Source organism: Neurospora crassa, linkage group V, assembly GCF_000182925.2.
Source record: "Neurospora crassa OR74A linkage group V, whole genome shotgun sequence".
NCBI lineage: Eukaryota > Fungi > Ascomycota > Sordariomycetes > Sordariales > Sordariaceae > Neurospora > Neurospora crassa.
The window spans coordinates 1,233,216-1,259,667 of NC_026505.1; the positions used below are offsets into that span (position 1 = coordinate 1,233,216).

At 51.7% G+C, this 26,452-nt stretch overlaps 7 protein-coding genes and 1 non-coding gene across 10 annotated transcripts; 3 read left to right on the forward strand and 5 right to left on the reverse strand.

Moving 5' to 3' along the window:
• Positions 1–415: 415 nt before the first annotated feature.
• NCU04673 (C2H2 finger domain-containing protein) lies at positions 416–4,443 on the reverse strand. Its single transcript, XM_954123.2, has 3 exons — positions 3,410–4,443; positions 2,937–3,352; positions 416–2,874 (listed from the first exon to the last, which is right to left on the reverse strand). The coding sequence occupies exons 1-3, from the start codon at positions 3,569–3,571 to the stop codon at positions 804–806; spliced, it is 2,649 nt and encodes an 882-aa protein (XP_959216.1). The 5' UTR covers positions 3,572–4,443; the 3' UTR covers positions 416–803.
• A 1,179-nt stretch (positions 4,444–5,622) lies between these two features.
• NCU16948 (hypothetical protein) lies at positions 5,623–6,412 on the forward strand. The gene has a single exon (XM_011396515.1). The coding sequence runs from the start codon at positions 5,713–5,715 to the stop codon at positions 6,094–6,096; it is 384 nt and encodes a 127-aa protein (XP_011394817.1). The 5' UTR covers positions 5,623–5,712; the 3' UTR covers positions 6,097–6,412.
• Positions 6,413–6,906: 494 nt separating this feature from the next.
• Positions 6,907–9,315, reverse strand: NCU04672. 2 transcript variants are annotated; one of them, XM_011396378.1, is made up of 3 exons: positions 8,837–9,315; positions 8,142–8,749; positions 6,930–8,061 (listed from the first exon to the last, which is right to left on the reverse strand). In XM_011396378.1, exons 2-3 carry the CDS (start codon positions 8,746–8,748, stop codon positions 7,073–7,075), a joined length of 1,596 nt encoding a protein of 531 aa, XP_011394680.1. In that variant the 5' UTR covers position 8,749; positions 8,837–9,315; the 3' UTR covers positions 6,930–7,072. The 2 variants fall into 2 exon arrangements, with proteins under 2 accessions (XP_011394681.1, XP_011394680.1); XM_011396379.1 differs by having other exon boundaries at positions 6,907–8,061; positions 8,142–9,315.
• Positions 8,961–9,749, reverse strand: NCU14059. Its single transcript, XR_897925.1, has 2 exons — positions 9,467–9,749; positions 8,961–9,386 (listed from the first exon to the last, which is right to left on the reverse strand). It is a non-coding gene; the product is annotated as a ncrg11 (non-coding RNA).
• A 148-nt stretch (positions 9,750–9,897) lies between these two features.
• Positions 9,898–13,432, reverse strand: NCU04671 (hypothetical protein). Its single transcript, XM_954121.2, has 5 exons — positions 13,220–13,432; positions 13,023–13,099; positions 12,410–12,951; positions 11,932–12,337; positions 9,898–11,873 (listed from the first exon to the last, which is right to left on the reverse strand). Exons 1-5 carry the CDS (start codon positions 13,310–13,312, stop codon positions 10,745–10,747), a joined length of 2,247 nt encoding a protein of 748 aa, XP_959214.2. The 5' UTR covers positions 13,313–13,432; the 3' UTR covers positions 9,898–10,744.
• Positions 13,433–16,430: 2,998 nt separating this feature from the next.
• NCU04670 lies at positions 16,431–20,042 on the reverse strand. 2 transcript variants are annotated; one of them, XM_011396377.1, is made up of 3 exons: positions 19,285–20,042; positions 18,587–19,157; positions 16,431–18,529 (listed from the first exon to the last, which is right to left on the reverse strand). In XM_011396377.1, exons 1-3 carry the CDS (start codon positions 19,346–19,348, stop codon positions 17,224–17,226), a joined length of 1,941 nt encoding a protein of 646 aa, XP_011394679.1. In that variant the 5' UTR covers positions 19,349–20,042; the 3' UTR covers positions 16,431–17,223. The 2 variants fall into 2 exon arrangements, with proteins under 2 accessions (XP_011394679.1, XP_011394678.1); XM_011396376.1 differs by lacking the exon at positions 19,285–20,042 and adding an exon at positions 19,225–19,248.
• A 419-nt stretch (positions 20,043–20,461) lies between these two features.
• Positions 20,462–24,100, forward strand: NCU04669 (hypothetical protein). Its single transcript, XM_954119.2, has 2 exons — positions 20,462–21,802; positions 21,869–24,100. Exons 1-2 carry the CDS (start codon positions 21,370–21,372, stop codon positions 23,668–23,670), a joined length of 2,235 nt encoding a protein of 744 aa, XP_959212.1. The 5' UTR covers positions 20,462–21,369; the 3' UTR covers positions 23,671–24,100.
• A 604-nt stretch (positions 24,101–24,704) lies between these two features.
• Positions 24,705–26,377, forward strand: NCU11309 (integral membrane protein). Its single transcript, XM_001728167.2, has 3 exons — positions 24,705–25,633; positions 25,688–25,804; positions 25,863–26,377. Exons 1-3 carry the CDS (start codon positions 25,341–25,343, stop codon positions 25,942–25,944), a joined length of 492 nt encoding a protein of 163 aa, XP_001728219.1. The 5' UTR covers positions 24,705–25,340; the 3' UTR covers positions 25,945–26,377.
• Positions 26,378–26,452: the final 75 nt, after the last annotated feature.

Genomic DNA, 26,452 nt, shown 5'->3' on the forward strand with positions numbered 1-26,452 from the left:
GGCCAAACCCCATCAAGACGGTTGGGGGGTAGCATCCCAGGTGGGACTAATGGCTGACCCATGTTCCTCAGGAAAGGCCCGAATGTTGGATGAAAAACCATTCAAGGTGTTGGATTACGGTCGGAGTTGGAGCCTGTAAGCTTGGATCTGATCGGGCTAAACTCCGACCGTAGTTGCGGGGTTTGCTAGAAAGCTGGTTGAGGTCGGGATACCGAGATTCAGATCAACAACACCAAGCCCATACGTAGTCAATTCGGCACTCAAGGATAAACTTATCCAGCCTTTTTGGAACCCAGTTTGCGGCCGCTGAAGAACATGGAAACCATATCTGAGGTTGTCGAACGGACGGTAGACGGCTTTAGTATCCCAAATCAGCAGGTGGGAAATCTCGCGCTCGGGGCACCTTTGTAACTACCCGCACATTAGTCAGTACATTCTCTTGTTGGTGAGTTTATCAAGTCAACCGATACCTGGCGTAAAGCGATTAAATCTTTTACAAGCTGCCTTTTACAGAAGCCATGTCATCTATTCTCTTGGGCTTATCACCCTTCCAGGGATACACAAACCATACGGCCGCGGGCGAAGAACAATACCAGTCAACTTCTGTTGACCTCATGTTGCAAGTCGAACTGCGCTGCAGCCTAGACAATGATAACTCCAGCAACTCTCTGATTATGCTTATACCGTACCCATATGCGCCGCCATGCTTCTTTTTCCTGTGACCCAATGAATGCCATGATCCCGGAAATAACAATAAGGAAACAACATAGTACGAAATGACTTTAGTTCAAATCCTCCCACAATTAGTCGACATCCATACCGTCCGAATCCGGCGCCGATAACGCCACGGTGATTGATGGATCCTCATCCTCTTTCTTCGTACTTTCGGCAGCAGTGGAGGTTTGATTCGCGTTTCTATCGGCGGGCATAGCTGATCCATTTTGCGGGCAGAGCCTATACGTGTCGTCCTCGATCCGTTCAATGATCCCTTCATCAAGCGCCCATTGTGCTAGCAGGGGATCCACACCCATGCGATCAGCCTCTCCCTTTTCCATATGTCGACCGACATGTTCTGTCCACTCATCCCATGACCCGGCGCCCTCAAAAACGCTCTTACAGTCGGGTTTGGGACAAGACGACCGTTGAGGGGGTTGCCTGCGCGTTACTAGACATGATGCTTGCATCTCCTTCACATGCGCCTCCCACTCAGCGAGAAGTCCTGCCTCCGGCTTGCTACCGGGCTTCTTGAGGATCGGCGGCGCATGCATTCGTCGCAGGTGCTGCGTAAATAAATCTTTGCGGTTGAACTCATTACCTTTGCCATCGGCGCTGCTTTGAGGACACGCCGAGCACCGATAATATTGCAGGCACAGGTGCTGAGAGGCTATGTGACGCTTCCACTCATTCTTGGACCCGAACGTGCTTGCACACCCGGCGAAGGAGAAAGCACACGGGAACGGCCGCGTGTGAGCAGCTGCGATATGCTTGCGGAGCGAAGACGAGTCCTTGAATGGCGCATGGCTACAGTGGCTACACCGCGTCTCTTGCTTCGACACTTGTTTCTGAAGCGGCCTCCTCCCTGTTATAATCCTTGGGCTTTCACTGGAAACCTTGCCGTTGACCCCTCCAATCTTGGCACGAGGGGTGCTATAGGGGACACCGCCGTAGTGAATCTCATCCATAACGGCGTCATTCACTTCGGAGGCATCGGGTTCTTCAGGATGCCTAACTGCAATACTATCTCCCACCCTGTTGCTTTGTGCGTGGAGATCGCTCAGCATCTTCAACTGTTCTGCCGCTTCTTTCATCTCGTCGGAATCTTCTGCGTCGTCCTTGGCCTTGGGACCGGGGGTCTGGACTGGAGGGCCAGGAGTGACGGGAACAGCCCCGTTGGGTGTGGGAAGCGGGACCCGGTGATCCTGCCGTGGTTGGTTCTCCTGTGTAAGGGAAGAGTATTGGCTCGTGTGGTCTCGCCGGTTCAGAGACGGGCTAACTGCAGCAGCCTCTCGTGCTTCTAGCAAAATGCGGCCATCTTCGAAGTCCTTGGTCATTGGTTGGCCGTTCGCAGCAGACTTGACGAGTCGCTGGTACAGATGAATCATGTTGTGCGAACTGATATATCCCAAGAAGCAGCAGACCTTGTCGTGCTGGACGATGTTCCATATCGAGAGCGGCATCGATATCAAGAGCATAGTAGGAGGCCCGAGGAACATGCCCTCCACCGTGATTTTGGAGGCAACGGACGGAGGATTTTGGAGCCACTGGTGGAAGAAGCCCATATCTGCGCTCGCATCTCCCACGAATGTGGTACACACTAACACTCTGCTGCTCTCCTCGAAAGTAAGGTCAGCCACTTCTGTGGCGCTGAGCGGCTGGTCATCCCGAGTCGACCTCCAGGCGTCCCCATCCACGTCAGCAGATTGGGGAGGCGACTGCAGCTGTGCAACTTCTTTCTTCAAGGGCCCAAGCACAATATCGCGCCCTTTGGCGGGAGTCAAGGTGAAGGTTACAGGGACTCTCTCGGGCGGAGCTAACTTGGCTGTTCCATTGACCATCTTGGCAATGGCTTGGGCGCTCTCGTGTTGCCGCAGTGTAATCATCTCATCGAGCAGCTTCTGAACGCTGAAGGGACGCCCACTGGCAAGCTTGGCAAGAGCATCAGCCAAGGTAGCCGTGAAAGAGCGGGGTCCGGCCTCTCTTGAACTCTGTTCTGGCGTGTGCGCGGCGATGACCTGTTTGGTACCGTGACTCCCAGCGGGAGGCGAATCCTTAATGGCACAGGTGTCTAACAGGAGCAGGATCTCGGGCTGGGCGTCTTCGAACAGACATCTAACACCGTCCCACTTGAGCTTGGCAGCGTCGTCGCGAGCGTTACTGCACCCGTAATGTCAGCCTGGGAAACAGGGGCGATGCTGTAAGCAAAAGGGTCAACCTACCAGGCCCAATAAAGGTGATTGTCTTGACCGACAAAACCATGGCCGGCGTAATAGACAATCAAGAGGTGATCAGGACCGGCGTTTTCCAAAAACGACGCCATCTGGTAGCTTAGCTTGATGCTGGGGTTCGGCACGGTAGGAATGACCCATTTCTCGGTGCTGTAGTTGTACCGATCCCGAAACACCTTTTCCAAGAGCAGCATGTCTGCCTCAACACTGAGGTCCTCCTCCCATCTCAGCATGAGTACGGACACGCTCCGGTGGGGAACAAGTTGCTCCTTAACCATCTTGATGTACATGGCAGCATCTTGGAGATGTCTCGCATAGGCCTCGAACTCTCCACGTTCGGTAAGCGGTGCGGACTGCGCAGCCTGCTGTGCGGGCGACACGAGTGGTTCGGCTGGCGGGAAGTGCTGCTGTGAAGAGGGAGATGATTAGCAGGGGAACGGTAGTGGAATCACAAGGCTACTAACCTGGTCCTGAGGGAAGGACTGTGCTGACGGCTGGCCCTGAGCCTGAACCTGAGCCTGGGCTTGGGGCTGAGGCTGAGGAGGACTTGTCGATGGAACGGCGGATTGAGCTGGGGCATCGGAAACCTTGGGAGCCAGTCTCCTCCGCTTCGATGGAGGGTCCATTTTGTCGTCAATGTAAGCCACTGGGAGGATCACACAATAAGCGGTGACGGCGGGATGGAGGTCGAGGACGAAGATTGCGCGTCCGGCCGAAGCAAGGAAGTAGCTAACTACTACCTCTAGGCTGATAGCAGTATCAATGCCGGTAGTGGGTGTAGTGTATGGATCAATCGAGGCCACAAAGAGCACGGCAGGCCTGACGGGACAAGGATAAAACAACGATTTGGCTGAAGGCGCGATTATAAGGCTGGACGAGGCCGCAACAAAGCCCAAGCAAGCCTTTACGAAGGCAACAGATGCGTCAAGGAGGCGGTCTTGGGGGCCTTAAACTGGTGGACACGACAGCCTGAACAGACAGAAACGTCTGGCTGATTGCAGCAAATGAGTTGTCGGGAGAGGACCGGATTACAATGGCCGCCAATCAACTCCGTAAGAAGACTGCGAAGTGTGAATTGACGGGATGGGCTAGAGATATCCCATGCACAACTCGCACACAGGACGGACAGAGGAAGTAGAAGGGCAGGAAAGAGATGAAGAAAAGATAAAGAGATAAGTCTGGTTTAGATGGGCGAAATTCAGCGTCGGCGCTGTGTTGTTGTTTTGTTGTCGTTACTGCATTGACCTTGTAGATGTGAGTCGTGCCATTCCGCGAAGGTCAGGTCAGCCACAAGATGGAACAAGAAGCGGGGGAAGTGCAGGTTCAGTTGGAAAATCCGAGGTCAGGTTGTTTCGCCTCGACGACAGCCAAAAAATGAGGTGGTGAGGGCCCGGGAAGCGGAAGTGCAGCCAGGTTCCAGGTTGCCAGAGCCTCCGACTGTTAAGCAGCCAAGTACTCCCCGGTTGCCATACAGTGAAGTGAGGCTGTGGTGGTAAACTGAAGCTACTTACCTGGAGGAGGAGCGACGAGGGACTGCAGCAGATAGGTACTCGGCTTTGAATTAGCCTTGTGGCAGGGCGCGCAAGGTTCAAGGACCAATTGCATCTGCGACGGGTGATTGGCCAGATGGTGCAGCCAAAAGGCCCCATTGCACGCACGCACCTATACGGATGGAGCCAGACGAGACCTGCTGAGCGGGGCTGACAGCACCTGGAAGCCCACCGGGAAGCACCTATCGACAGTTATCGGCCACGGCCTCGTCCACTTGGCAGGCGTTTCTCCTCGACTGATTGGTGCACAAGCACCCTCTCTTGGGATCGCACCAGATGCGACCAGCCCCGCCCCTCGTAACCCCCAGTGGCCCATCCGTCCAATCCCGTCAAATGTAACCGGTATCTGTCCTCTCCTCCTCGTTCGCTTACACGACCCTGCACTCCTCACTTGTTCTTGAACTTCGAATCAAGAGCGAGGTTCCATTCCGACCTTGTCTCTCTCTATCTATCCATTCCCGTTGAGCTGTCGAAAGCTCGATGAAAGCCGATAGGGATACAGCTTGAAAGATGACTCTCAAGATGTCGTTGACCATGGTGCCCTTGTTGAATAGACGATGGAATGCTGGGAAGAATGCTATGCACTAGCCTTCCGACGGGAGTTCAAGGCCGTGTCAGTTTCCATGCCTCTAAAACTGCAACCTGACCCATACCCAACTCTTTGGTTTTTTATATATATATTTTTCGGGGTTTATCTTTGCCGCGTACCCAATGCGCCAGGCTTGGATTTTGTCAGCTGCAGCGTTGCGGCCTCACCTACAGACCGACAGGACCATGGATCGATGTATGGATGCTATTGCTTCACTTCACTCACCACACTATTCCCTCGCCGCCTTTGCCTTGTCTATTTGTGCATTTTCTGCGCAGTCCTGTTCCCTGTTCCCGTTTCGCCTTGGATCGGGTAACAATTCAGGCGCACGTCAAGCACCTCTATGGCCAAGCCACGCTCAGAACGCTCCTTTGAACTCACTGACTTCCCTCGAGACTAAAAGAAACAACACAGAGAGGAAATGGGAGAGTTGCATGGGGATGCGTCTGTGCCCAACGAAAAACATTTGAACTGGTTCTGGGCCATTTCCGCCTGCTTACGCCCTGCCCATTCATTCATGCTTCCTCGTCCCCTTCACGAGGAGGGTTGGGCCAGAACTCATCAACAAACGAACGGCGGTGGGAACGGCAGACGAACAGACGGACGAACCAGACCTACTTGCAGCGACATGGCATCGACATGGCATGGTATGGACACTACCACAAGCCCACGATCCGACGAGAAAACAAACGATTCGTCCGCCTCGTTCACCATCCAGCATGCTTTGTCGAATCAGAAGAGACAAGAGAGCCTCGGACCGCCCACTGCATGCATGACAAGGCCAAAGAAAGCTGCCAGCACCGCACCGCCTGGGCGCCGCGCGGGCACCTTCTCAGTCGAGAGATCGAGAGATCGAGAGACCATGCCAACCTCGCCAACCTCCCGGATCCCTACCAAGCGTTTCTCAAGCCCTCGGCTTCCCCAAAAGGCTCTTGCCCTTTTTCGGAGTGTACATCAGCCTTCTGCAGCTCGCTGCACACCTGATTGGTACACCTCAGCCATCACGCCTTGACCAAGGTTTGACCATCCTGGGGACCTTGGGAGCTAAAAGCCGAGGAGCCTGTTCTTATCGGCCAAGTTAGACATTCTCCACTCACCGCAGTGCCGTGCCTGTTTCGCCCGCAGAGGGGAATTGCGTCTTTCCCGGCAATCCTCCGATTGTTTCTGTCCCATTTCGTAGCCTTCAGAGTGAGCCCAGAGGCAGGCATTGGATTTCGAAAAGCCTTCAACGTTCTTCCAGAAAAAAAAAGGAAAAAAAAAAGAAAAAAAAAAAAAGAAAAAAAAAGTCTCTACAAGGCAGGCAAGCAGGCAAGCCAAGCAGAATAAGGGTGTTTTGTGCTGTCGCCTTGCACGTAGGCCTGGGCGTATCATTTGTGTGCATACTGCGTAGGTCAAGTGGTCTAGTTAGTCAACTAACCTCAGTCGGTATCACTGGATAATCATCCCATAGTGAACCCATCTTAAGCTTTTTTTACGAGCTCGACGGGTGTCCGACCACGACAGACAAAAGATGTGCCGGTTGCGTGAGCGGACAAGTGCACAAGCCTTATCTTGAAAGTTGCTGCCCCCTGTTATGGAGCAAGACACTCGACGAACTCCTTGTATAGGCTACGGTTGTATATGCTTGCGAACCGTTGACTTTGAGAGCTGACAATCCAGCTAATCGATTATGATGAGCGTTGAAATTTCTACAGTCCGCCCCCCCCCCCCCCCCCCCCAAAAAAAATTAATTTTTTTTATCAGAAAAAATTAGAAAAAGTGTCATTGGCTTGGATCCTCAGGGAATGCAGGAAGAATCATGGCTAAGGAATGTGTTGAAAGGGGCATCTTTGGTAAAACCTCTTGAGACCTTCTAATCTTTGACTTCGTGGGTGAGCCAATTCAAGGTAATCTGTCTAATTTTATGTCAACCTTTGTTCTACCATTCTAAACAGATTATGGATCGATGATTTCCACAACATCTTACCCGAGGGTCACCAGCTCCGTATTCACACTGGCTCCCTTCCTTCTCTGTGCCTCTCACCCAGTGCCTCATCGGCTTGGCCCTCCCCAATCGCCCCATAAGCATACACATGAGCACTACTGTCTCCAAACCCTCCATCATCTAGCCGAGAAATTGCTCTCTTGACTTCGTCCTCCCAGTTACTCATGCCAACGATTAACCATTCAAGCACACCCACCAAATACAAGGCGACACATTGCCCAATCCACAGCCCACGGAGGCCCCATCCGTGGAAGGCAAGATAAATGCCAGTGGGAAGCGCACCGCCATAGTAACTGACCAAATTCACCGCCGCGCCCACCCACTGCCTCCCCGTCCCCCTTAACACGCCTCCGCAGGATCCATTCAGGCCATCGGCGATTTGAAACAGCGCCACAAACGGCATCACGTCTGCCACCAGTCGGATCACCCTCTCATCATCATTGAACAGGCGCCCAAACACGTCCTTCACGCTCATCAATACAGTCAATATCAGCGCCCCGGCAACTATGCTGAGTACCACTGCACAATGCGACGCCCTGCTAGCCTCCTTGACCTTGCGTGCCCCCAACAGGTTGCCAACCCTTGAACTAGCAGCCACACCCAACCCGAACGGAATCGTGTTGATGATTTGATCAGCCGTCATAATAACCGACTGCGCAGCCAGAGCAATAGTGCCCAACTGACCGGCAGCCAGAGCTACGATCTCAAAGGCCCACCACTCGGTACCGACGTGGATGATGCCTAACAGAGCGAGGCGGATGAACGGGCCGATGTTGGAGAGTGCTCGGTGAGGGGAGAGGCCGCCCCAGCATTCGTGGCCGCGGACGAAGGTGGCATAAGCGACGAGGAGGAAGAAGGAGCACCAGTATGAGATGCCGGTGGCGAGGGGGGCGCCGTGCAACCCGAGACCGAGCTTGTGGATCAAGAAGTAATTGAGCAAGGCGTTGAGAGGGGAGGTGATAAGAAGGACGTATGTACCGGGGCGGTAGACTTCTGTTGGTTGGGGAAATGGGTTAGTGACTATCACTTGTGGGTATCTTGCGGCGTAAACACAGCATTGAGGGAAAGCAAACCTTGAGCCTGCAAGAACTTCTTCATGCACTCAAACCAGATATAACCCAAACCGCCCGGTATGAGGCGCCGAAGAAACATGGCACTCTGTACGCAAATGTACTCTTCCTGACCAAGCACCCGGAACAAAGGCTCGGAGAAGGTCCATATCAAAGCCATGACAGCATACAAGGCGGACAGGACTGCCAGTCCACGCTGCAAGAGGATGCCGAGATCATGCTTGTTGGATGAGCCGGTGTAACTGCTTGATGCAAGAGTGTCTAGAGCCGTTGAGCCTCCTAGAGCAATCAACCAAGCTGTGGACATGGCGAACATGTACGAGAAGGCAGCCGTGGCTAGGGCTTCTGGACTTAGACGGCCGACTATGAGGATGGAGCCGGTCTGGAGCGAGTTTTGGAGAGTATAGGCGAATATGACGGGGATGGCATTCTTGGTGAGAAGCCAGAGCTCGGATAGCCATAGCTTATACTCAGGTAGGTTGGGCACCTCGGATTCCTCGACCTGGGTGCTGGAAGACTGGAGTGATGGAGGCTTCCTCACTAATGATGCTGTTTCATCTGGGCGAGGCTTCAGGAGGTCGGCTGACCTGGAGGGCGTTGCTCCTGACATTCTGGTATCAAACAAGATGTGATCGGGCGGTTAGACACGAGACGCTTCAAGGTTTATATACCGTAAAACTTGCACGCAAGAGGCTCACGTTGCTCAACCAAGGTCAGGAGATCGGGTGAGTCCATGACCCAATACTTATTTCTTCCCCATGGCGTACATGGTTTCAACAACTGCGTACTGGCACAACGATCCCCGCATCTGATGGCAGCGGGAAGAATAACGCAAGATAACATTCTTGCAGATCAGAGAGTGGGAGGATACCGAAACTTTGATATTGCTCTCCTCCGAGATTGGTAACTGTTCTCCAGCCAGTCAAGGATGACTTCTTCGGGTACGAAAAGATGATGTCGAGCATTCCTCGCAGCATGAAACACGGCGCGCCACTGTGCGAGCTGAGGGGCCATCGAGTCAGACACAATCGCAGGCTGATACAAGTATCTGGCCAGTGGAAATCGTCCATTGATCTCGGGTCGGGTCGGTGGTCATGTCTAGCAGTTTACACTGTAAACTGAGATGCCTGGTTCAGTGCGTTGAATTGCAGTAGTGACTAGAGATTATGGTACAAAGGTAATTGCTCCAGAGTGGAAGATAGCGGTGCCGCTCAATGTCTCCATCTGCATGACATGGGAAATGGAATCCTAATGCAGTTAGACCGAACCTCATGCTAAGTGGTGATATCGATAACAAGATCATGTCAGATAAAATGGCAAATGCCTACCACGGTGATATTCAGAGTAGCAACCGACCTTTGTGGATTGCCACTGCGGGATCTGCTCTTGAATGGCTCGCCGATGGCTGTGTCTTATCGGAAGCTGGAAAACCAATAGAATGAGTTGGCAACCGACGCCTCTTCTTTGGTTGTCAAATGATGTTATTCATCGCCGAAAGAATTGATGTTCAATGAGAAGTATCGCAACAATGGCTTTTCCCGCACTGAATGATGCCACGGGCAATCAACGCCGTCGTGAAAATTGAACCCCTTGGGGTTGCGTGAATTATGTTCCTAAAACCTAGTAACGAAATCACAAGTCCAGCAAAGGAGGCGGTGATTCTCAACCCAGGCAATGTACTACATGTCTGTTTGTTTTTTATGAGCACAAGGAAAAGGGAAGATGTTAGAAATTGTTTCAGGACGAAACAGCTCGAAAGCCGCCACAGAAAGACAACAAACAAGTGGAGGGAGCATTCGATGTGCAAGACGCTGAAGCGACTGATTGGAGCCATGGAAATAGATATGGGAGTAGTTGCGAGAATGCGAATTCTGGAGTAGAAGCTTCTTCCTCCCGCAACACGTTGGCACAAGTACCTACACTACCTCTAGTGTAATTATAGGTAAGTATCCGGGCGGAGCGGGGTGCGCTCGGGGTTGAAGCGGGGGCAGCCGATGTGGTATTCCCGGCCCGGGGATGACGTTACCGCGGTGAAGCCGGACCACCGCATCCCGGGCTCCGATCATTTGCTGGCGATTATGAGACGAAGATTTGATGGGTTACGAAATGAATGAAGTGATCGAACTCTGGTCCCTTTTTCTTCATCCTTTTTTTTCCTCATATTTTTTTTTTCTTTTTCCTTCTTGGCAGCAAAACTAGTTGGAAAGTAGCCAGTCTCGCCAGTATAGGTAACAATAACATAGGTACATACTTATACACAAACACAACGAAGTCATAGCTGCTGGACTTCCATTTGTACCACCTGCACACGAGTACACGCCTGACGCTACCCAATACCAGGATGTTATCTTCGTCTGGTACGCTTGATCATAGCGCTGGCTCCTTCTGTAGTCGGTGTACATGAAGACAGCCATCCAAATCTCAAATGAGATCAGATGACGGAAGGCGCGCAAGGCAGCCTTGAGATTTGCGCGGGTAAGTACCTAGGTACCTAGGTACCTGCGCTCTGCATTCCGTTCTTTTCAAGCCACTCACTTGTTGCCTTCAGGCTTTCCCGGTGTTTTTGGCATCAGCATGGTGGCAGGAGCGAGGGCAGTGCTCCAACTTCACCTCGGTTCAGCCTCCTTCCCCTTTCCCTTCGCCAGTTTCGTCGTCTTTGACTTGTCGTCACTCCCACGACGCTCATCAAATTCCTTTCCAAGCTCGTTCCTGGCACTGCCGCTCCTACTCCTGCTGCTTCCAGGCTCCATGCTTGACGATCCAGTGTTTTCCTTCAGGTTGACGTTATCGCCCTTCAGCCAGCGTTGAAGCCGCATGGCCGCGTCCATGGTACGATGCGCAATCTCCCAATGCCCCATACCCATTTGCAGCAGGGTGGTGTTCATCATTGACTTGACCCACAGATCATGCCCTGTGTTCTTTACACTTGATATCAGAGGTAGGAGCATCCAGTTAAAGACTCCCAGCAAAGAACGCCATTTAGCCAGCGGAACCCTCCACGCCGTCGTCCAGAGCTCCAGGAAATCCTGCATGCTGACCACTTCGCTGAACGGACGCCGTGCCATGATGGCCCGAGTGTACAAGATTGCCGACATCCTGATGGCTTGGTACACATAGTCCGGGCCCTCAGGACTGGGTTGCACAGCTAAGTCTTCTCCCAAACTTCCTCTTCTTTGTTTCGGCATCTCCCCCGCGCTGACCTCGGAACTGCGTCCCGTTGCCTGCTGTTGAACTCCGAGACCATATGCTGAAAATTGCTGGGTGCTTTGTGTTGTAGGTGACGCAGCCGCCGTAAGCCCGTTATTACCCTTCACAACCCCCCTGGTTTGTGACTCAAGTGTCATGTTCATTGCCGGAGATGGAGCATTGGCTGGTCTCGGAGAAGGTCGTCTCGTTACAGGACCGTCCGTCGAAAGCCTCAACATCTGATCATGAGTCCAAGCAGCCGTGTGATGCAGTTTCTGTAGTTCCGTCGGGGAAGCGTTCTCAGGAAGCCCGAGGACCGTGCAAACAAGGAACCGCATATCGTCCAGGATCGAAGCCGTGGTGGGGTCTATGTCAAACTCCTCATGGCATGAAGCAAAGTGTGGGAGAGATCCCGATGATATCATCGTTATCAAGGGCGTGTTCAGGGCCAGCTGCAACGGGGGCTGGGTGCTGTCTTGAAAGTCAAACTCAGGGCCCCCTCGCAAAGAAGGTGGTATCTCGAAACACAATGCAATCCCAACGTCCGATCTGCGCGTTATTGTCAGCACAACCCCTTTCCACATGTTGCTGCCCCGTCGAATCTTACGTTATGGCAAGTTTGCTGATCAGCCCGTTCAGCCCTAGCGTTCGAAACCCACCACGAACTTTAATCATCTCACAAAGGCCGCCCATATGTGCATGGAGGGATTGCTTCTCGCCCCAATACCACTCATTGATAATGAGCTGAACAACTCCGGCTATTCCTTCGTCTCCGGCTATAAGGCTTGACTTAATATGCTCATTCAAAAGCGCTATAGCTTGCCCCTTGTGTGCCATCGCTACTGTCGTGTCGATTATTCCCGCCACATGGAGCCATCCTGCAGCGGTGCATATGGCCACACGAGTTAGGAGAGGTGATCTGAGACAAAACGGAATGTAGTGTTGGATATACGGGTTGGCTGCATCCGGGTTGCTATCTATGGATGCTTTCATATTGCCGATCAGGTTGATAACTGCATTGATGGGTAGTGTCAGCAATGTATACCCATACCCATATTGTTTCCCAGACGAGGCAGACAACTTACACATGTTTAGCAGGTCATTGTCTTGGATAGGTTGTCCAGGCGCGGGAGGGATGTGTCCGTGTCCTTCGTCCGGACTTGTTCCCGGCCACGGTGCTACGCCGCTAACTTGAAGGCTCCCAGAATCTATGCTTCCCGAGGCTGTCTCTCGAAACAAGGTCCCACTCAGAAAGCGAGCGGGAATAGTGTAATACGTTCGAAGGAGATTTGCGGCATCATGGTACAGGTCAGGATGGATTGTACACCCGTCATTGCAACCAAAGTCTTCTGGAAGTAGACCGCCCTGCGTTCTGCTGAAGACGTGTGGTTGAGGCATCATAGCAGACACGGGAAGCTGAGTTCCAAGATCTATCCCTGACCAGCGCACTGTCACTGCTCCAATCTCTCCACTAGAACTCGCTGCCCATGATGACGATGTCTGCCGCGGGGGTAAGAGGGGATGACGAGCCCCTTCAATTTCGTACTTCCCGCTGTACCGTCCCGATGAAGGCAATACGGATATTGCAAAGGCCGATTGCTGGGAGATGGGAGTTACGCTAGGCCGTCTTTGGATCCATCCGATTAGTTTCCTTTCCCATAGACAATTATGCCTTGATCACGGAGCTGGTGTGTGTACCTGCTGCTCGGTTTATACTCGCATAACGGTTGTGGAAACCGCCTTGCGCAGTTGCTACATGGCTGACCCTGATTGCACTACGGAAAAGGGAACATGCTGTCAGTCTAAGACAGACCAGTACAGATGATGTTCTGGTTAAGTTGGGCCTTGCTATCCTGTTGATACTTGAACATGACAACAGCTTGGAATTATCGTACCTTTTGTTTTCTTCTCCGGCACTCCCCACAAGACGTTGTCGTCCTCTCGGCACGCGAAGACCGGCCGACAGAAGGACGTGTGGCCTCGGACATGGTCCTGTCTGGACGGCGATTTTGACAGCACAACAGTCATTGGGGTTTGCGCCGAACATGAGCATAGCAGGCCATAAGGCTGACTTATAGGTGAGTCCCGTTCCGAATGATGGTTGCGACAAGGAACAGGTATCAGGCTTCACCCTGCATACCTTCGGCTTTCAGACTCTTTGGGATTAGCGTATAACCTGCCGCTCGGGTTGCCAGGAACCCATCACTGGTGAAGCAGACCGGGAGGGCGAGCACCCACTGGTGACGGTCTGCTTTACAAGAAGCGAGATGTGCTAAAGTAGAAGGGCGAAGCCTAGAACAACAGATCACGGTGATCTGCATACAGCTCGTCACTTTTTTTTTTCCAATTTTCAAGCCTGCGGAGGTGACAAGCATCCACCTTCGGAAGCAATGGCTCGACCCGGAGACTATTGGTTTGACCTAATCTGAACAGGGTGCACCGCAGAGACTCCTGTTGCAACCTCACTTGTTCTACCCCGTAAGCCAGCACACAAGCGTCGACAATTATTGCGCACGATGATGGATCATGAACAACCCAAGGTGCCGCTGACTACAACCCCTGACACGAAGAAGTCCTGAAGTCTTGAATGGTTTGGCAACAGACAACTGAGACATTAACGACACACCCCCTCAACAATGGAAATCAACGACATACATAGGACGATGCAACTTGGAACGGACTTATGTAGACTTGAATATTCTAATAGGTCCTGATTCTTGGCTTCCCCAACCTGGTATGTAGAAGCCACTCCCTTCACAGCACCATAATACGCTCGCCCTCGAGCCTATTTTGGATAATGGTCGCGGGATCTGTGCCTCGAGAGTTGTTCAAGTTGGATACCACTGCGAGACCTCGAGGACTCGGCAGGTAGTTTGCTAATTGGCGGTCTACGTGATCAATACCGGACTAGTGGTTTCAATGAAGGTGAAGTGGAGGCGTTTCCTCGTTTTCGTTAGACCGTCACAAACCCCCCAGACAAATGTATCGAACTGGGGTTAATTCTGGTTGCCCTACCGCTGACTCGAGTCTTGGGTAGGTCGACAGGAAATCTCTCACGTTAGGCCATTGTGGCAGTGCATCAGTATGGCAGGGATGAGCTGCCGGATCAGCAGCCGCCAAGCGAACAGGAAGTTGCCCCAGAACTACGTTGCGGCGACTGACAGGTACAGGTCTCACATACCGTCGTCTCGTGCCGCCAGCTCGATACAGAAGCCGAGTGGTAAGCAGAGATCGAGCCAGTAGAGACAAAGCTGGCTTAACCCTCATCAAGCAAATATCAGCTGAGTACCTTTCCAGGGTAGATCCAAGAGCATGTTGAGGATGTACCGATGTGAAGGGGAAATCCGGTACAAGTGCCCATGATCCTCAACTGCACGATACAGAATCTCCCACTTGGAATACCACTGGAGGTCTTTCCGAAAGAGCTGCGGACCAGTCACAGAACATCAAAATGCAAAAGCTAAGTGCCCCTAGATCCTGACCACGGCGAGACTAGCCCGAATGCAATCCTCATCTGGCACCATGACCAGTATCGAGAAAGGCACATGGCTCAACATGCATCGTCAGTGAGGAAAGACTCTTCCCCCCCTTCCCCTCCTCAACTGCCGGGAAGGCCTTAGCGCTATTGCTCTCAAAAGAGGCACAGCTGTACTCGGATGACACAATTTGAGCTGTTTGGCATGGACCTACCTGTCCTCTGTCGGAGAGCTTTTTCCCCCCTCACCCACGAGTAATGAATGCCAAGACTTTTCGCGTAATAGGGGGGTGATGTTTACTATCTGATGAAGCCAATCCGTACAATGTAACGTAACAAGAGGCCCTCGATATCTGGTAGTCTATCCGTTGCCGGTGTTTCAGCTTCTAGGGCCATAACAGAACATCTCGCTTCTTTTATCCCAGGTCATAGTCGTCTTACCGCTCGTATGAAAAAAGATCCAGCGGAAGAGATCCAATTAAGCATGACTACCCTTGATCGACGCTACCGGCACTGAACTGCACTGTGACGTAGGGCTGAAGGGGTAACAGCTCCACCCAAACCGAACCCTTGGGTCGACATGTCGAGTCTGAATTACCACTTCTCTCACGGAATATGCACCCGGTATCATGAAGGGATGCAGGCGGGCATGGGTACGATTGATGATCAAGCTCTGTATTCAGACCAAAAGTCAAACCAAACATTATCAGAGCAAGCAAGTTCCAATTCAACAGAAATGAGGGTTTAGAAGGGTCTTGTACCCAGTTACCCAACTTGTTACCCAGCTAGCTCGAAAGCGTTGTTACCCGAAAAGTAAGCCCGATGTTTCCTTTTTTTTGTTCTTTTTTGCTCCTCCTCACCCTAACCACCTACAGCCTTCTACCCAATCATGATGTTCCCACCCTTCGAATCGCGGTATGTACAAGTTGATCCAAAAACCGGAACTCATCCCGAGCCTGTGTTCCTTATGAGACCCCAGGCTTCCACTGCGTGCCACCACTGCCCTTGAAGACTTCGTAAACCAAACCACTCCGGTCCACTCCTCTTTTCCCCGCCTTTTCTGGATGTTTGATAAACACCATTACACAAGACACAAGTGAGTGAGATGGCATATGGGCACGAGGAGAAGGAAAAAACAGAATTTCCCTCTTTTGTGTTTTTCTTTCCTGATTCCAGCCCAGCTGATCCATATCTGTGATTGATGTGGTTGCTGTGGTGTTGGTGCTGTGCTGTGTGATGACTGCCTGCCAGAAGATGTAGTGTGACTGTGCTAACTTGCTATAACTGGTATACGTCGCTAACAGGGCTCAGCTGGCTCTCGTTGATTGATGGATGATTTTCCTTCGACATGTGGTAAGAAGATAAAAGTGCGAGGGGCATGAGTGGCTGGCAGAAGCAAAGGTAGAAGATATTTGATAGGCTAGACGAGATACAGAATGACCAAAGCCGGGTAACGACGCCTGCCGAAGAGAAACACATGGAAGAAATTAAGTGGAGAGACTTGATTGCGACACATGCAAAAATATCGATAAAAAGCTGGAACGCAGCTGAACAAAAACGCCGACACTGAGTTAAGGTATCTTACCCAAAAAAAAGAAAAAGCAAGTTAGAGAAACAAACAAGACCGACCCGTCCTTAATCAGTCATGGTCCACATCCCATCCAGATGGCGCTCTTAATGAAGCGCAATTCTGTCACAACACTTTCATTCTCATTTTCAGTCGTCTTCTAGAGTCGATTTGCCCCCCCTCCCTCTCCTGCCACCGTGACCATCCCCTCGCGCCAGAAGAAAACACTAGAGAAATACGTAGACTAGAAATATACCGACGAAGCCAGCATCTGAAATAGAGCCGGAGGGGCCACCAAGAAAGTCATGAAAAGCAGAAGTCATTACACATCTTCTTGGTAGCTAAATACACTTCTCGTTGCGGGCGGATTGGTATCCATCCTCAGCATCAACCCCTATCCACCCGCACCTCAGATGCAGCAAGTAGTGGTATAGAGTATTATATATAGTTAGATTTGAAAAAAAAAGACTTGGTATTGGTAAGTAGTGGTATCATCGCGTATTCCGTGTCATAACGTCATATCAAAGAGTATTGCCGTCGTTCACCCACTAGTTGTGTGTGTGGTATATTTTTCTCGTCCTTTCTTTTTCGCATCCCTCCCCGTCTCTCCATCTCTCTGCTCCACTTTCCTCGTCTTCAAGTTTTGTGTGAAATGTTCGCTTAGGTTGGCTTTCCAATGCCCGCTCCATTTCGTATCCAGTCAATCGGTTCCCGGTGACACATGGCTAATGGTTTGTTTTGAGTGCTTGTGTCTAACCACACTACACCACTACACCATCACCCGCCGGCAGGCATGGCGTGTTCCTCTCTCCTCTCATTCCTCACTCGTGGTATCATGCGTATCTTGTATCTTCTCTTCACCTCACATTATAATTAGGTTTCCTCGCCATGTTCACAACAGGTGGCTCCTCGTCATCGTCAATCGGATACGGCACATACGCAGCCGGCAGGGTATTCTGCCTGCCATTGAGACTAATCGGCGAGACCAGTCCGTCTGCCGAGGACAATGGCGTCTTGGGCGGGAGTGGTGGCGGTTCTATCCTCGGCGGGTACTGGAAATGCTGCTGGTACTGCTGGTTCTGGTATCCAGGATACCAGGGGTGTCTGGGCTGGTCGTCCTCGGTAACGATGGCGATCTTATCTTGCCCTGAAGCGTTGCGCCATTGTGCGGGGGTTGGGGCGATGGCGACGAGTTTGTCTGAGTCGTCGGTCCCGAATGAGGCTGGAGGAGGGACGGCGGGGGCTGGACGACTGGGCGCTAGGTGGCTGCTGCTGCTTTTTGCTGAGTGAACGCGCTCGGCTGAGGATCTAGGCGAGGGAGTATTGATACCATTAGCGCTATGTCCTGGGACAGAAAGCGCGTCGAAGCCGGATTCGTAGGACTGTCGGCTTGGTGGCGTGCCGAGTCGCTGGGGAGGGTAGATTGGCATATCGCCAGGAAGTTCGACAGCTAGGGGCATGGAAATGCTGGGTGTAGTCTTGATCAATTCGGGAATAGGGCCGGGTGCGGTGCTGTTGCTGGTGGCACGCTCCCATCGCTGCTTTGCGAAGTGGATCTTTGCAAGCTTGGCCGATGCGCCCTGAACCATTCTCTGCTCGTCGTCCCGCTGCAAATATCGCCTGGTGTTTGTGCTGATGTCGGATAACCTGTGCCACTCGTTCATACCAAACTCGCCAACGCCGACCTCAACGTTGAAGCGGTAGTAGTTCTCAATGTTGACGCCACGCTTTACCAGATGCTCCTTCTTCATCATCTCGTGAATCTTCTCGCACCCCTCGATCTTGGCAATCAACTTCCTCCGTGCGTCCGCGAACTCGCCCATAAACCCCTCGTACCAGAGAGTGGAGTTCATATCACTTCCCTTTGGCCGCTTTCCTGTCCCAATACTGACGAATACCCCAACTTCCCGTCCGGGCCACTCGTTAACCACCGCTTCATCCAGGGCGTACATGGAAGGGTTGAAGACGCCAGCACCATCATCATGAAAAATAGACTGGCCGATCTGTATGGGCTTGAAGGCAAGCCCAATAGCGCAGGTGGCTCGGCCTGCTTGCCAAATCGTGCAATCGAATTCGGGGGCTGGTTCCTTTCTCGAGTCGTAGGAGCGAAGCACAGCTGGCTTCGCGTTTCTAGGAGATCCCTTGTACATGGCCGTCACGGCACTGCAAAATTTTGTCAGCAGTCAATCGACCAAGCTAGGACTCCTTTAAGATACTCACGTTTTTGTCCGGTTCTCCCTCTCGTCGTACAGACGAGCATGGGGATTTCCCCAGCGCGAAGAGAATGCCGGTTTGGCTGATTGTGCGCTCGGACTCCTTGCGCTAAAACTAACGACACTGGCATTGCTGGCGTGTCTTCTGGGATAAGAAGAGGCGGCGCTTGAGCGGGAGACGGCACTCAAAGGACTGAAAGTATCCGAGACAGCGCCGTCGTTTCCTTCCCTGTCGTTGATGGTATGTTCCCTCACGCAGTCCTGAATGGCTTCCTCCAGCTTTGTCGCCTTGAATATGGTAGATCGGTAGGGAATGCCGGCAATGGTCTTGTCCGTCTCAAAGACCTTGCGGGTAAGGCGCACATAGAGTTCCTTGCATGTCTCCAGATCGAGCCGTAGCCTTCCAAGCATAATCGCAATCAGGCCGCCAGTGCCGGTACCGACGATAAGGTCGAAGTGGTCGCATGGTTTGGGAATCTCGGAGCGGCGCGGTGCTCTGCCTTCGATTTCGACAAAGGTGCGGTGCATCAACTCCTGGATGATGAGGAACATGGAATAACCACGAACGCCTCCGCCATCTGTCACGGTGTTTAGTTAGCGAGACGGTGTTTCAACGCATGGCGCCGACAGCCTGGTTCCTCATACAATAGCTGTGTTTGATGCGCACAGGGGAAGGTGTCTGTTTCTAGGGGGGAAGAGACCCACCGAGCGATAAGATGCGCAAAGGCGGCCCTTTTGTTGTGTCTTTTCTCTTGAGCCCACCCTCCATCTTGTTTGTACTCTTTGGTGTTCTTTTCTCGCTTTCCTCTCTGATGACGCCCTATCGCGGGTATGGCGACAAGGCTAAGGGTTTGTACTCTTTCGTTGGGGATCGATCCTACGACTTGCGACTTTGGTGGATTTGTGCCTTACGGGCAAAGGTTGCGGAACCCGAATGGAATGCGCCCGCGAATGCGGGTGACCACACAGGTACCGTAGGTAGTATACTGATAGTGTAGAACGAACTAGTGGCCTTACTGCTGCAGTGGGAGGGTATCGTTGCGGATGCTTGTGGTGTCACTTGGTTTCGAAAGCGTCAAGGGCGTGGACCGCGTGGAGGGGACCTTGCAGCGCTTGATGGCTCACTGGTGCAGAATGACCGGAGTCTAGATGTCACTGACGTTGCTGACGCAGGAGCTCGGGCCAGATGGGAAACGATCGACGACTGCAATAACCGCCACACCTGCAGCTCCAAAAGTCTGATTAAATATCAGGTGGAAGAAGGCGAGTCGAGTTGAGTCGAGTCGTCGCTAGTTGATTTCTGTTGCTGTTGGTTGATGATGTCTTTGGGAAAGAGAAAAACCAACCGTCGAGATTTGGATATTCAAGAAATTGGCCTCACTCGCTCCCTTTGAAAATCCAAATCCGTACCCGCCGAGCGCTGCGTGGACGAATGTGGCAGTGCACAAGTTCAGTAAGCTCGCGCGAGCCGGAGTCCCGAGTCAAAGCAAAAAAGAGTCACGTTGCTTGCTTATAAACAACCGTATGCCAAGGGGGTAACCCGGCACAGTCATTCGCCTCAGTTTTGCAAGGCCGTACATATCTTATGGCATCTTGTCGTCTGGAGTCTAGTCTATACACTACCTAACCGCAGTTGACCCTTTCGAGACCTTTCTTTCACATGAAGAGATGTGAGGCCATGTTCGACCAAACGAAAGTGCTGGTGACCGGCGCCCCAGAGCTGGGCATATCTCGAAGCTTGGAGCTGACTGGTCCCGACCACAGACTGACTTCCAGAATGGCCCCAAGTCCCAATCAAGCAGTTATCGAAATTCCGTTGACAACCATCAAAAAGAGAGAACGCCATGGAGTAAAATGTGGAGGATATGCGAATCCTCCCAATCATTGGATGTCACTCGACAAGTACCAAACTGACAGGAAATTATAATGGAGAACTCGTGGCGGTGCGAGCATAGTCTAGTCCCGTTCGAGAATGGCGCGCCAAGCAATGACGGATTTACATTACCTACACAGGACTTGCTGTGTATAAAAGCCGACATTGGTCAGATGTATTTGAAGGCGCTCAGGCGGCATCACCCCACAGCCAAACTTCTGTATCAGCCCTGAACCTTTAAGACACTTGCAGAATCCAACAACGAGTGTCAGTCACCTCAAGGAGATCGAGATTGCTTCAAAGGAACAAGCAACGGGCGGTGGTGGTTGAAGTGGAGAAATCAAGGATGGATTCTCTAGTGGAAAAGCCATTGTTCTACCCCTGGACGAATGGAAAATCAGCCCTTGGGCTTCCTTCCTTTCTGGTTGACCGCATCCAACGAGAGCGGCTTGCACTTTTCGGTGTTCTCAATCAGTGAAACGCGTGGAGTGCGGGGCACCAGGCAATATTATACACCTATTGCACTACACTACGAGCCCATAGTCTGCAGCCGGAGGATATGCTCCCCTTCGAGATGAATGACGTCATTGTGATTGCTGTACTACTGGCAGCTGTACCTGCCCCAAAGCTGCCACTTCCGTACAACACAGCAATGCACCAGGGCAACTACGGTACATGCTCATGTGCCTACAATAACCCAGCAACCTGAAGAAATTGACGATGCTGGACATCGTTAACCGGGAGCATCTAGAGTCCAGTCACGAACTCCCAACAGCTTCATCTCAAATTGCAATCATATCTGCATATCCGTCTGTCACCTTGGCAAGATTACTCCCAGAAGGGAAAACTAATGTGATCTGGCGCTCGTCACTGTCACCGTCACTGTCGACACCAGTGTCCACATCGACACCGCCGACATGGATTTGGTATCATCGTGCTTTGGAGGCCGCACGAGGCGTGCGGACGAGGAGGAGCCTCTGTTGTCTCATTACGACGATGATACCGTGTTGCAGAGACAGCTGCATCAGAAATTACATACCTACCAGATGCTGCGTGCCCTTTCCAAGGGATACATGCCGTCCAATGACCAAGCCATCGCCAACCTTCGAACCCTTCTCTCCTCCGATATTCTGAATCCAGACAACTCCGGCCTCAGCGACTCGGGACGGGCACTTGTTTTCTACTCCAGGAAATGGATTACCCAACTCATTCAGCTCTTGGAGCACAAGAACAGCCAGGACCAGATCCAGGATTTCCTATGGTACCTCTCCAAGGCTCGTGTGTCCGTCGACATGGAACAGATTGCCGAGCGTGCTACCAAGGCTAAAGCCAAGGCTGATACCGCTGCTGGTAAGTTCTTGTCCCAGCTTTTGTCTACATACATGGACAGGTACTGATGGTGCTTGTTCACAATAGTGTATAAGAGCATCCAGACAGTCGGGTCCTTGCTTTTGACCAACTCCGACTTTCGTCTCTTCCTCTCGGATCTTGGTGTGGTTTCTCGCGAGGTGTTTCGCGACACTGCCTTTGCCCTTTCCGCCGCATCCAAAGAGGCAGGTGAGCGCCTGGAGCCTTGGAAGGAGGAGAGAGAATCTGTAGCAAAACCGGGGAACGACGAAACAGCCGACAAACCAGTCCAGCAGGACTTGGAGGCTGAGGTTGCCGAAGTTGGGCAGGTGCTTGGAGACACCGTCGCAACTGTCGCTCAGGAAGCCGAAAGCAGTATCATCAACAAATTACATAGCGACGAGACGGATACTCTGCTATACCGTCTCAAGCAGGCGGTCACCAAGCTGCGAGACCGCAGGGACTACTCGGATTCAGTATCGACATTCTCGCTCCTCCTAAAACGGTATGCTATGGTATACACGCGCATCGCTCGCGATACACTCCAGACTACCGAGGAAGCCGTTGATCATAACCCAGAGATGGATAAGGCTCTCGAAAACTTCTGGCTCTTCATCAAGTCCTTTGGCGAACAGAAAGAATGGGAGGAATTGGAAAAGAGGTTCAAGCTGGTCATGGACCACGCCCACAGCGACCCCGAATTCGAGAAACTGATCGATGAGCTAGGCAACGCTGCCCAGGAGATGTTCACCGACCCGTCCTTCTTCGACCATGCCGAGGAGCGTTTCCAGGACCTCCGAGATCGATCTCGACAGCTCACTTCTCGCTCTTCCCTGCGTGATGACATTGATGGTTTGTTATCACAGTTGCAATCCACCTTCCATTCTGTGATGCGTGATCGTGATATTTCAGGCCTGCTCAAGACAACGGCCGCCATTGGCAAGATCTTGTCACCGAAACACCACTACATCAACACAGACCTTGTGACCGACTGCATCAACGTCTTTGTTCCATTGCTCATTCAAGCAATCAACTACATTCCTATTCCCCGACTGGAGATCTCTACGCCAGAGATTGACATCTTGCTTGAAAACCTCATTCTAGAGCCTGGCAAGACAATCAACCACACTTCTTTCTTCCCATACAAGCTTCGTATTGAGACCCTCAACGACATTGAAATCCGCAAAGCCAGATTCCGCACAACATCAGCAATGAAGAGTCTAGTGAGAATCAAGATCGATGGACTCTCGGTCCGCGCCGAAGAAGTCGGCTTCTGGATGAAGGTACACACCGGCTTACTGCGCTACGTCGACGAAGGAATCGCTTCCTTTGCAATGGATGAAAGAGGTATGGATCTCGAGATCGACGTAGAAGTTGGTCGAGACAGGATGGACAAGATCCTCTCCCTCCGCAGCGTCCGATGCGAAATCCACAAGCTCGATTTCACCTTGCGCCAAAGCAAGTTCAGTTGGCTTGCCTGGCTCTTCAAGCCCTTCGTGAAGCCCGTCATCAAGAAGACGATCGAGATGCAAATCGCCATGGGCATCGCCCAGTCCTTACAGTTTGCCAATCGCGAGATCCTGTTCGCTAGGGAGAGACTTCGCGCCACGCGCATTGCGGATCCGGATGATCTCAAGACGTTCTTCAAGGCTGTCTTGGCGAGGTTGACGCCTCCTGATGATCCGGATGTCAATATACGGCTGGGTGTTACGGATCCCGGAAGGGGCGTGTTTGATGGAGTATATGCTCCTGGAAGTATCGTCAAGTTGTGGAATGAAGAGGCCACGCAGGCGTCACAGAGGATTCGAGAGAATGATCAGGATGGATGGAGGAATAGAGTGTTTGACGTTCACACTACCTTGATGACATGAGGGATATGTCAAGGGACCCTACTACTGGGGCTGTGGACCAGTAGGTATGAAGGTATAGTAGTTTCACTTGTGAGGATACGCTCTGGTATGGCGATGGAACAACGTTTTGCTTTTGGCGGTAATGACTGGTCTCTGACGGATTTACGAAACTGATATTCTAATTTTCTGACCCTTATGTTGAGAGATCTCAGTCAGATGGACCTAACGAGAAGAAAACACGTCCTACCTTCTCAGATATAAGGGTCAGTGCACTCTGCAAGGCGAACCACCTGTGATAATAACGAAGGGGAAAACAAGACCGATAACAAACACTTTCATAAATCATGTCCTGTTCGAGGCTTTAAGATGTGATTTCAAACCCCTACCAAAGCAACACAGAAGACCTTCAGAAGCATAACAATCTCGAGCACTAGAAGCCCTTGGAAGTAACACCATCCTAGTAATTTTTCAGCTTTGAAAGGTAGGCATTTCTTTCAGAATACCCATGAACGGATCAGACCAATGAAAATCCACGAATTCTGTGCTATGACTTCATCCCAGAATCCGCTTTAGACTACCACCCGGCATCTGTTTCCCCCCTCCCCAATCTCAGCCGTTTCAGGCGTTCTCATGCCGACGGACCATAGGTCGTCCGTTCAGTTTCCGAATTGATGCCAAGTATCTCTAGTTTTCTTGTCGGCCTCGTTCATAGCGCCTCCAACATTCCAAGGTGATGCTTGCTGGACATGATTGGAAGCGAAACAAAAGTCAAGCCCTGTTCTCGTGATTGTGATACAATAGCAGGCACGGTACGGTTAGATCATTCGTTCCGGCATTTCTGTTTGTCACACGTCACGTAGACTAGAAGCCTTGGGCAGGGATGGAGAAAAATGAGAGGCCTCCCGCTACTAGGTGGCTCTGGTACCTAGTTCTGGTTCGACAAGTGCCGAGAGGAGGAGATCAAGGTGGATCAAGGCAGGGAAACGTGGGATATCAGGAGGATTCAAGTACCGTTGGACCAACTATGAGCTGTTTACAACCTGAGCCAATGTATACCAGGATACATCCACGTGCAGAAATGGAAAACATGGAAATGAAATGTGGAAGTTGTTTGAAATCACCGAAAAGGAAACATGAGCCAAAGGAAGTGTTCACTGGAGTGTGTAGTGGCTTGCCAAGAAAAGGGTGACCTTGATGACGAGAGACTGCCATCCAGTCCTGTATAGGACCATGCAGGAACTGGGTGAGCTTGGGTAGGCTTGGGTGAAGCATCATATCGGAAAAGATGGTGGTGATGAGGAAGGGCTTGATTGATGTGAGTCTGCCGCGGTGTGTGGTACAGTGGTATCTATGGAGGGTGTGTTGATGCGCGGTGTGAGGAAACGGTTTTGTCATCTCGCGTCAGGTTTTGCGCTCAGTTTTGAAGTGAGAGGGGGATAACGAGCGGTGACTTGATAAAGTGATGATGGTGGTGGGTGATATATCACGGTTATGTCCTCCCACAATCAAAATCTGGTCTGACCTCCTTATTTTTATTTCATCATTCTTCTCAACATCGTGGTCACGGACAAACAAGCCAACACCACCACCATCTAGAAGTGGGAGATCACGAGTGATTTTCTTCGCAAACCTACCTCAATCGACTACACCATCGACGGTCAGATCAAACAGAAGAAAAAAAATCGCCCAAGATGATCCTGGTAGACATCATCTCCATCATCCTCCGCGTTGCGGAGCTTGCATTCGCATCCATCGTTGCTGCCCTTAACGGGCGCTTCCTGCACGCCGCTCGCGGCAACTCACCATGGGATCTCGGCCGACACATTTATACTGAAGTGGTGGCGGGCTTGTCCATTCTCTTTGCCATCGTCTGGCTGTTTCCGTTCTCGAGCTCGTTCATCCACTGGCCCATGGACCTGGTCATTTCTGTCATGTGGTTTGTGAGCTTTGGGCTGTTGGTAAATTGGTTGCATGGGGTTTGCGGGTAAGTGTCTCAGGCTTTCACCAGCAAGTGAAGGGGGTGCTGACGAGTGGGCAGATATGTCTTTGATTGGGATAATGTTGGCTTTAATGGTGTGGGCTGTGGTGAGTGGAAGGCTACAGTTGCTTTTGCCTTTCTCAGCGCCATTTGTTGGCTTGTTAGTGCTTTGGTTGGGTAAGTTTTATCACCTCTTTTCTTCCAAGGTATGTCCAGATGCTAACATATGGAATAGTCTCTACTGGGTTCGTCGCCATACCCCCGCTCCTGTTGATGCGGGATATCGTCGCCGCCGCTGGTATCGTTCTCGCGTCTAAATCCAGGTGCTTGCCTTTGAGTGTTGGATGTGGGAGCTTCGCCTACGGAAAGATGACAGATGGTTCGATGACTTTCACCGAGGCGCAATGCCCGTCTTGCTTCCCCCAACTACATACTGTTAATTTTGGACTGGAGCTGTTTTGTTGAAGACTGATGGACGGAAATGATACCCGGAATGGATCTGGACCGCGCTAATGATGTGCTGTTTGGACCCCACTCTTCAATCGCATCTCTCTTTACCCCTGAGCAACAGCTGGAATGACGGACGTTTATGGAGACCTTCTGGGATGATAATGACGGAAAACGGGCCGTACATGTTGTAATTGGCCGCCATGTTGCTTGCTTCTTGGCCTCGCGTGCGAGCTGAAACACTTAAGAATCCAGTTTACTATACTCCTTTGCATAAACATCTCGTTGATCGTAATATCTTCCTGGTCTTAATTGTAGGCGACTAAATTTGTCTCCAGCATTTTGGTTGGAAGGAACCTGGGAAAGGTCGCATTGAAG

Coding starts and splice junctions, on each gene's coding strand:
- NCU04673 (XM_954123.2), bottom strand. CDS start 3,571: ATGGACCCTCCATCGAAGCGGAGGAGACTGGCTCCCAAGGTTTCCGAT. Junction 3,353..3,409: donor AGTCCTTCCCTCAGGACCAG/GTTAGTAGCCTT, acceptor CCCTCTTCACAG/CAGCACTTCCCGCCAGCCGA. Junction 2,875..2,936: donor AATCACCTTTATTGGGCCTG/GTAGGTTGACCC, acceptor TTACGGGTGCAG/TAACGCTCGCGACGACGCTG.
- NCU16948 (XM_011396515.1), top strand. CDS start 5,713: ATGGCATCGACATGGCATGGTATGGACACTACCACAAGCCCACGATCC.
- NCU04672 (XM_011396379.1), bottom strand. CDS start 8,748: ATGTCAGGAGCAACGCCCTCCAGGTCAGCCGACCTCCTGAAGCCTCGC. Junction 8,062..8,141: donor GAAGTTCTTGCAGGCTCAAG/GTTTGCTTTCCC, acceptor CCCAACCAACAG/AAGTCTACCGCCCCGGTACA.
- NCU04671 (XM_954121.2), bottom strand. CDS start 13,312: ATGTCCGAGGCCACACGTCCTTCTGTCGGCCGGTCTTCGCGTGCCGAG. Junction 12,952..13,022: donor GAGTATAAACCGAGCAGCAG/GTACACACACCA, acceptor ATGGATCCAAAG/ACGGCCTAGCGTAACTCCCA. Junction 11,874..11,931: donor ATCAGCAAACTTGCCATAAC/GTAAGATTCGAC, acceptor AATAACGCGCAG/ATCGGACGTTGGGATTGCAT.
- NCU04670 (XM_011396377.1), bottom strand. CDS start 19,348: ATGGAGGGTGGGCTCAAGAGAAAAGACACAACAAAAGGGCCGCCTTTG. Junction 19,158..19,284: donor TTTGCGCATCTTATCGCTCG/GTGGGTCTCTTC, acceptor ACACCGTGACAG/ATGGCGGAGGCGTTCGTGGT. Junction 18,530..18,586: donor AGGGAGAACCGGACAAAAAC/GTGAGTATCTTA, acceptor AAAATTTTGCAG/TGCCGTGACGGCCATGTACA.
- NCU04669 (XM_954119.2), top strand. CDS start 21,370: ATGGATTTGGTATCATCGTGCTTTGGAGGCCGCACGAGGCGTGCGGAC. Junction 21,803..21,868: donor CAAGGCTGATACCGCTGCTG/GTAAGTTCTTGT, acceptor TGTTCACAATAG/TGTATAAGAGCATCCAGACA.
- NCU11309 (XM_001728167.2), top strand. CDS start 25,341: ATGATCCTGGTAGACATCATCTCCATCATCCTCCGCGTTGCGGAGCTT. Junction 25,634..25,687: donor TGGTTGCATGGGGTTTGCGG/GTAAGTGTCTCA, acceptor ACGAGTGGGCAG/ATATGTCTTTGATTGGGATA. Junction 25,805..25,862: donor CTTGTTAGTGCTTTGGTTGG/GTAAGTTTTATC, acceptor CATATGGAATAG/TCTCTACTGGGTTCGTCGCC.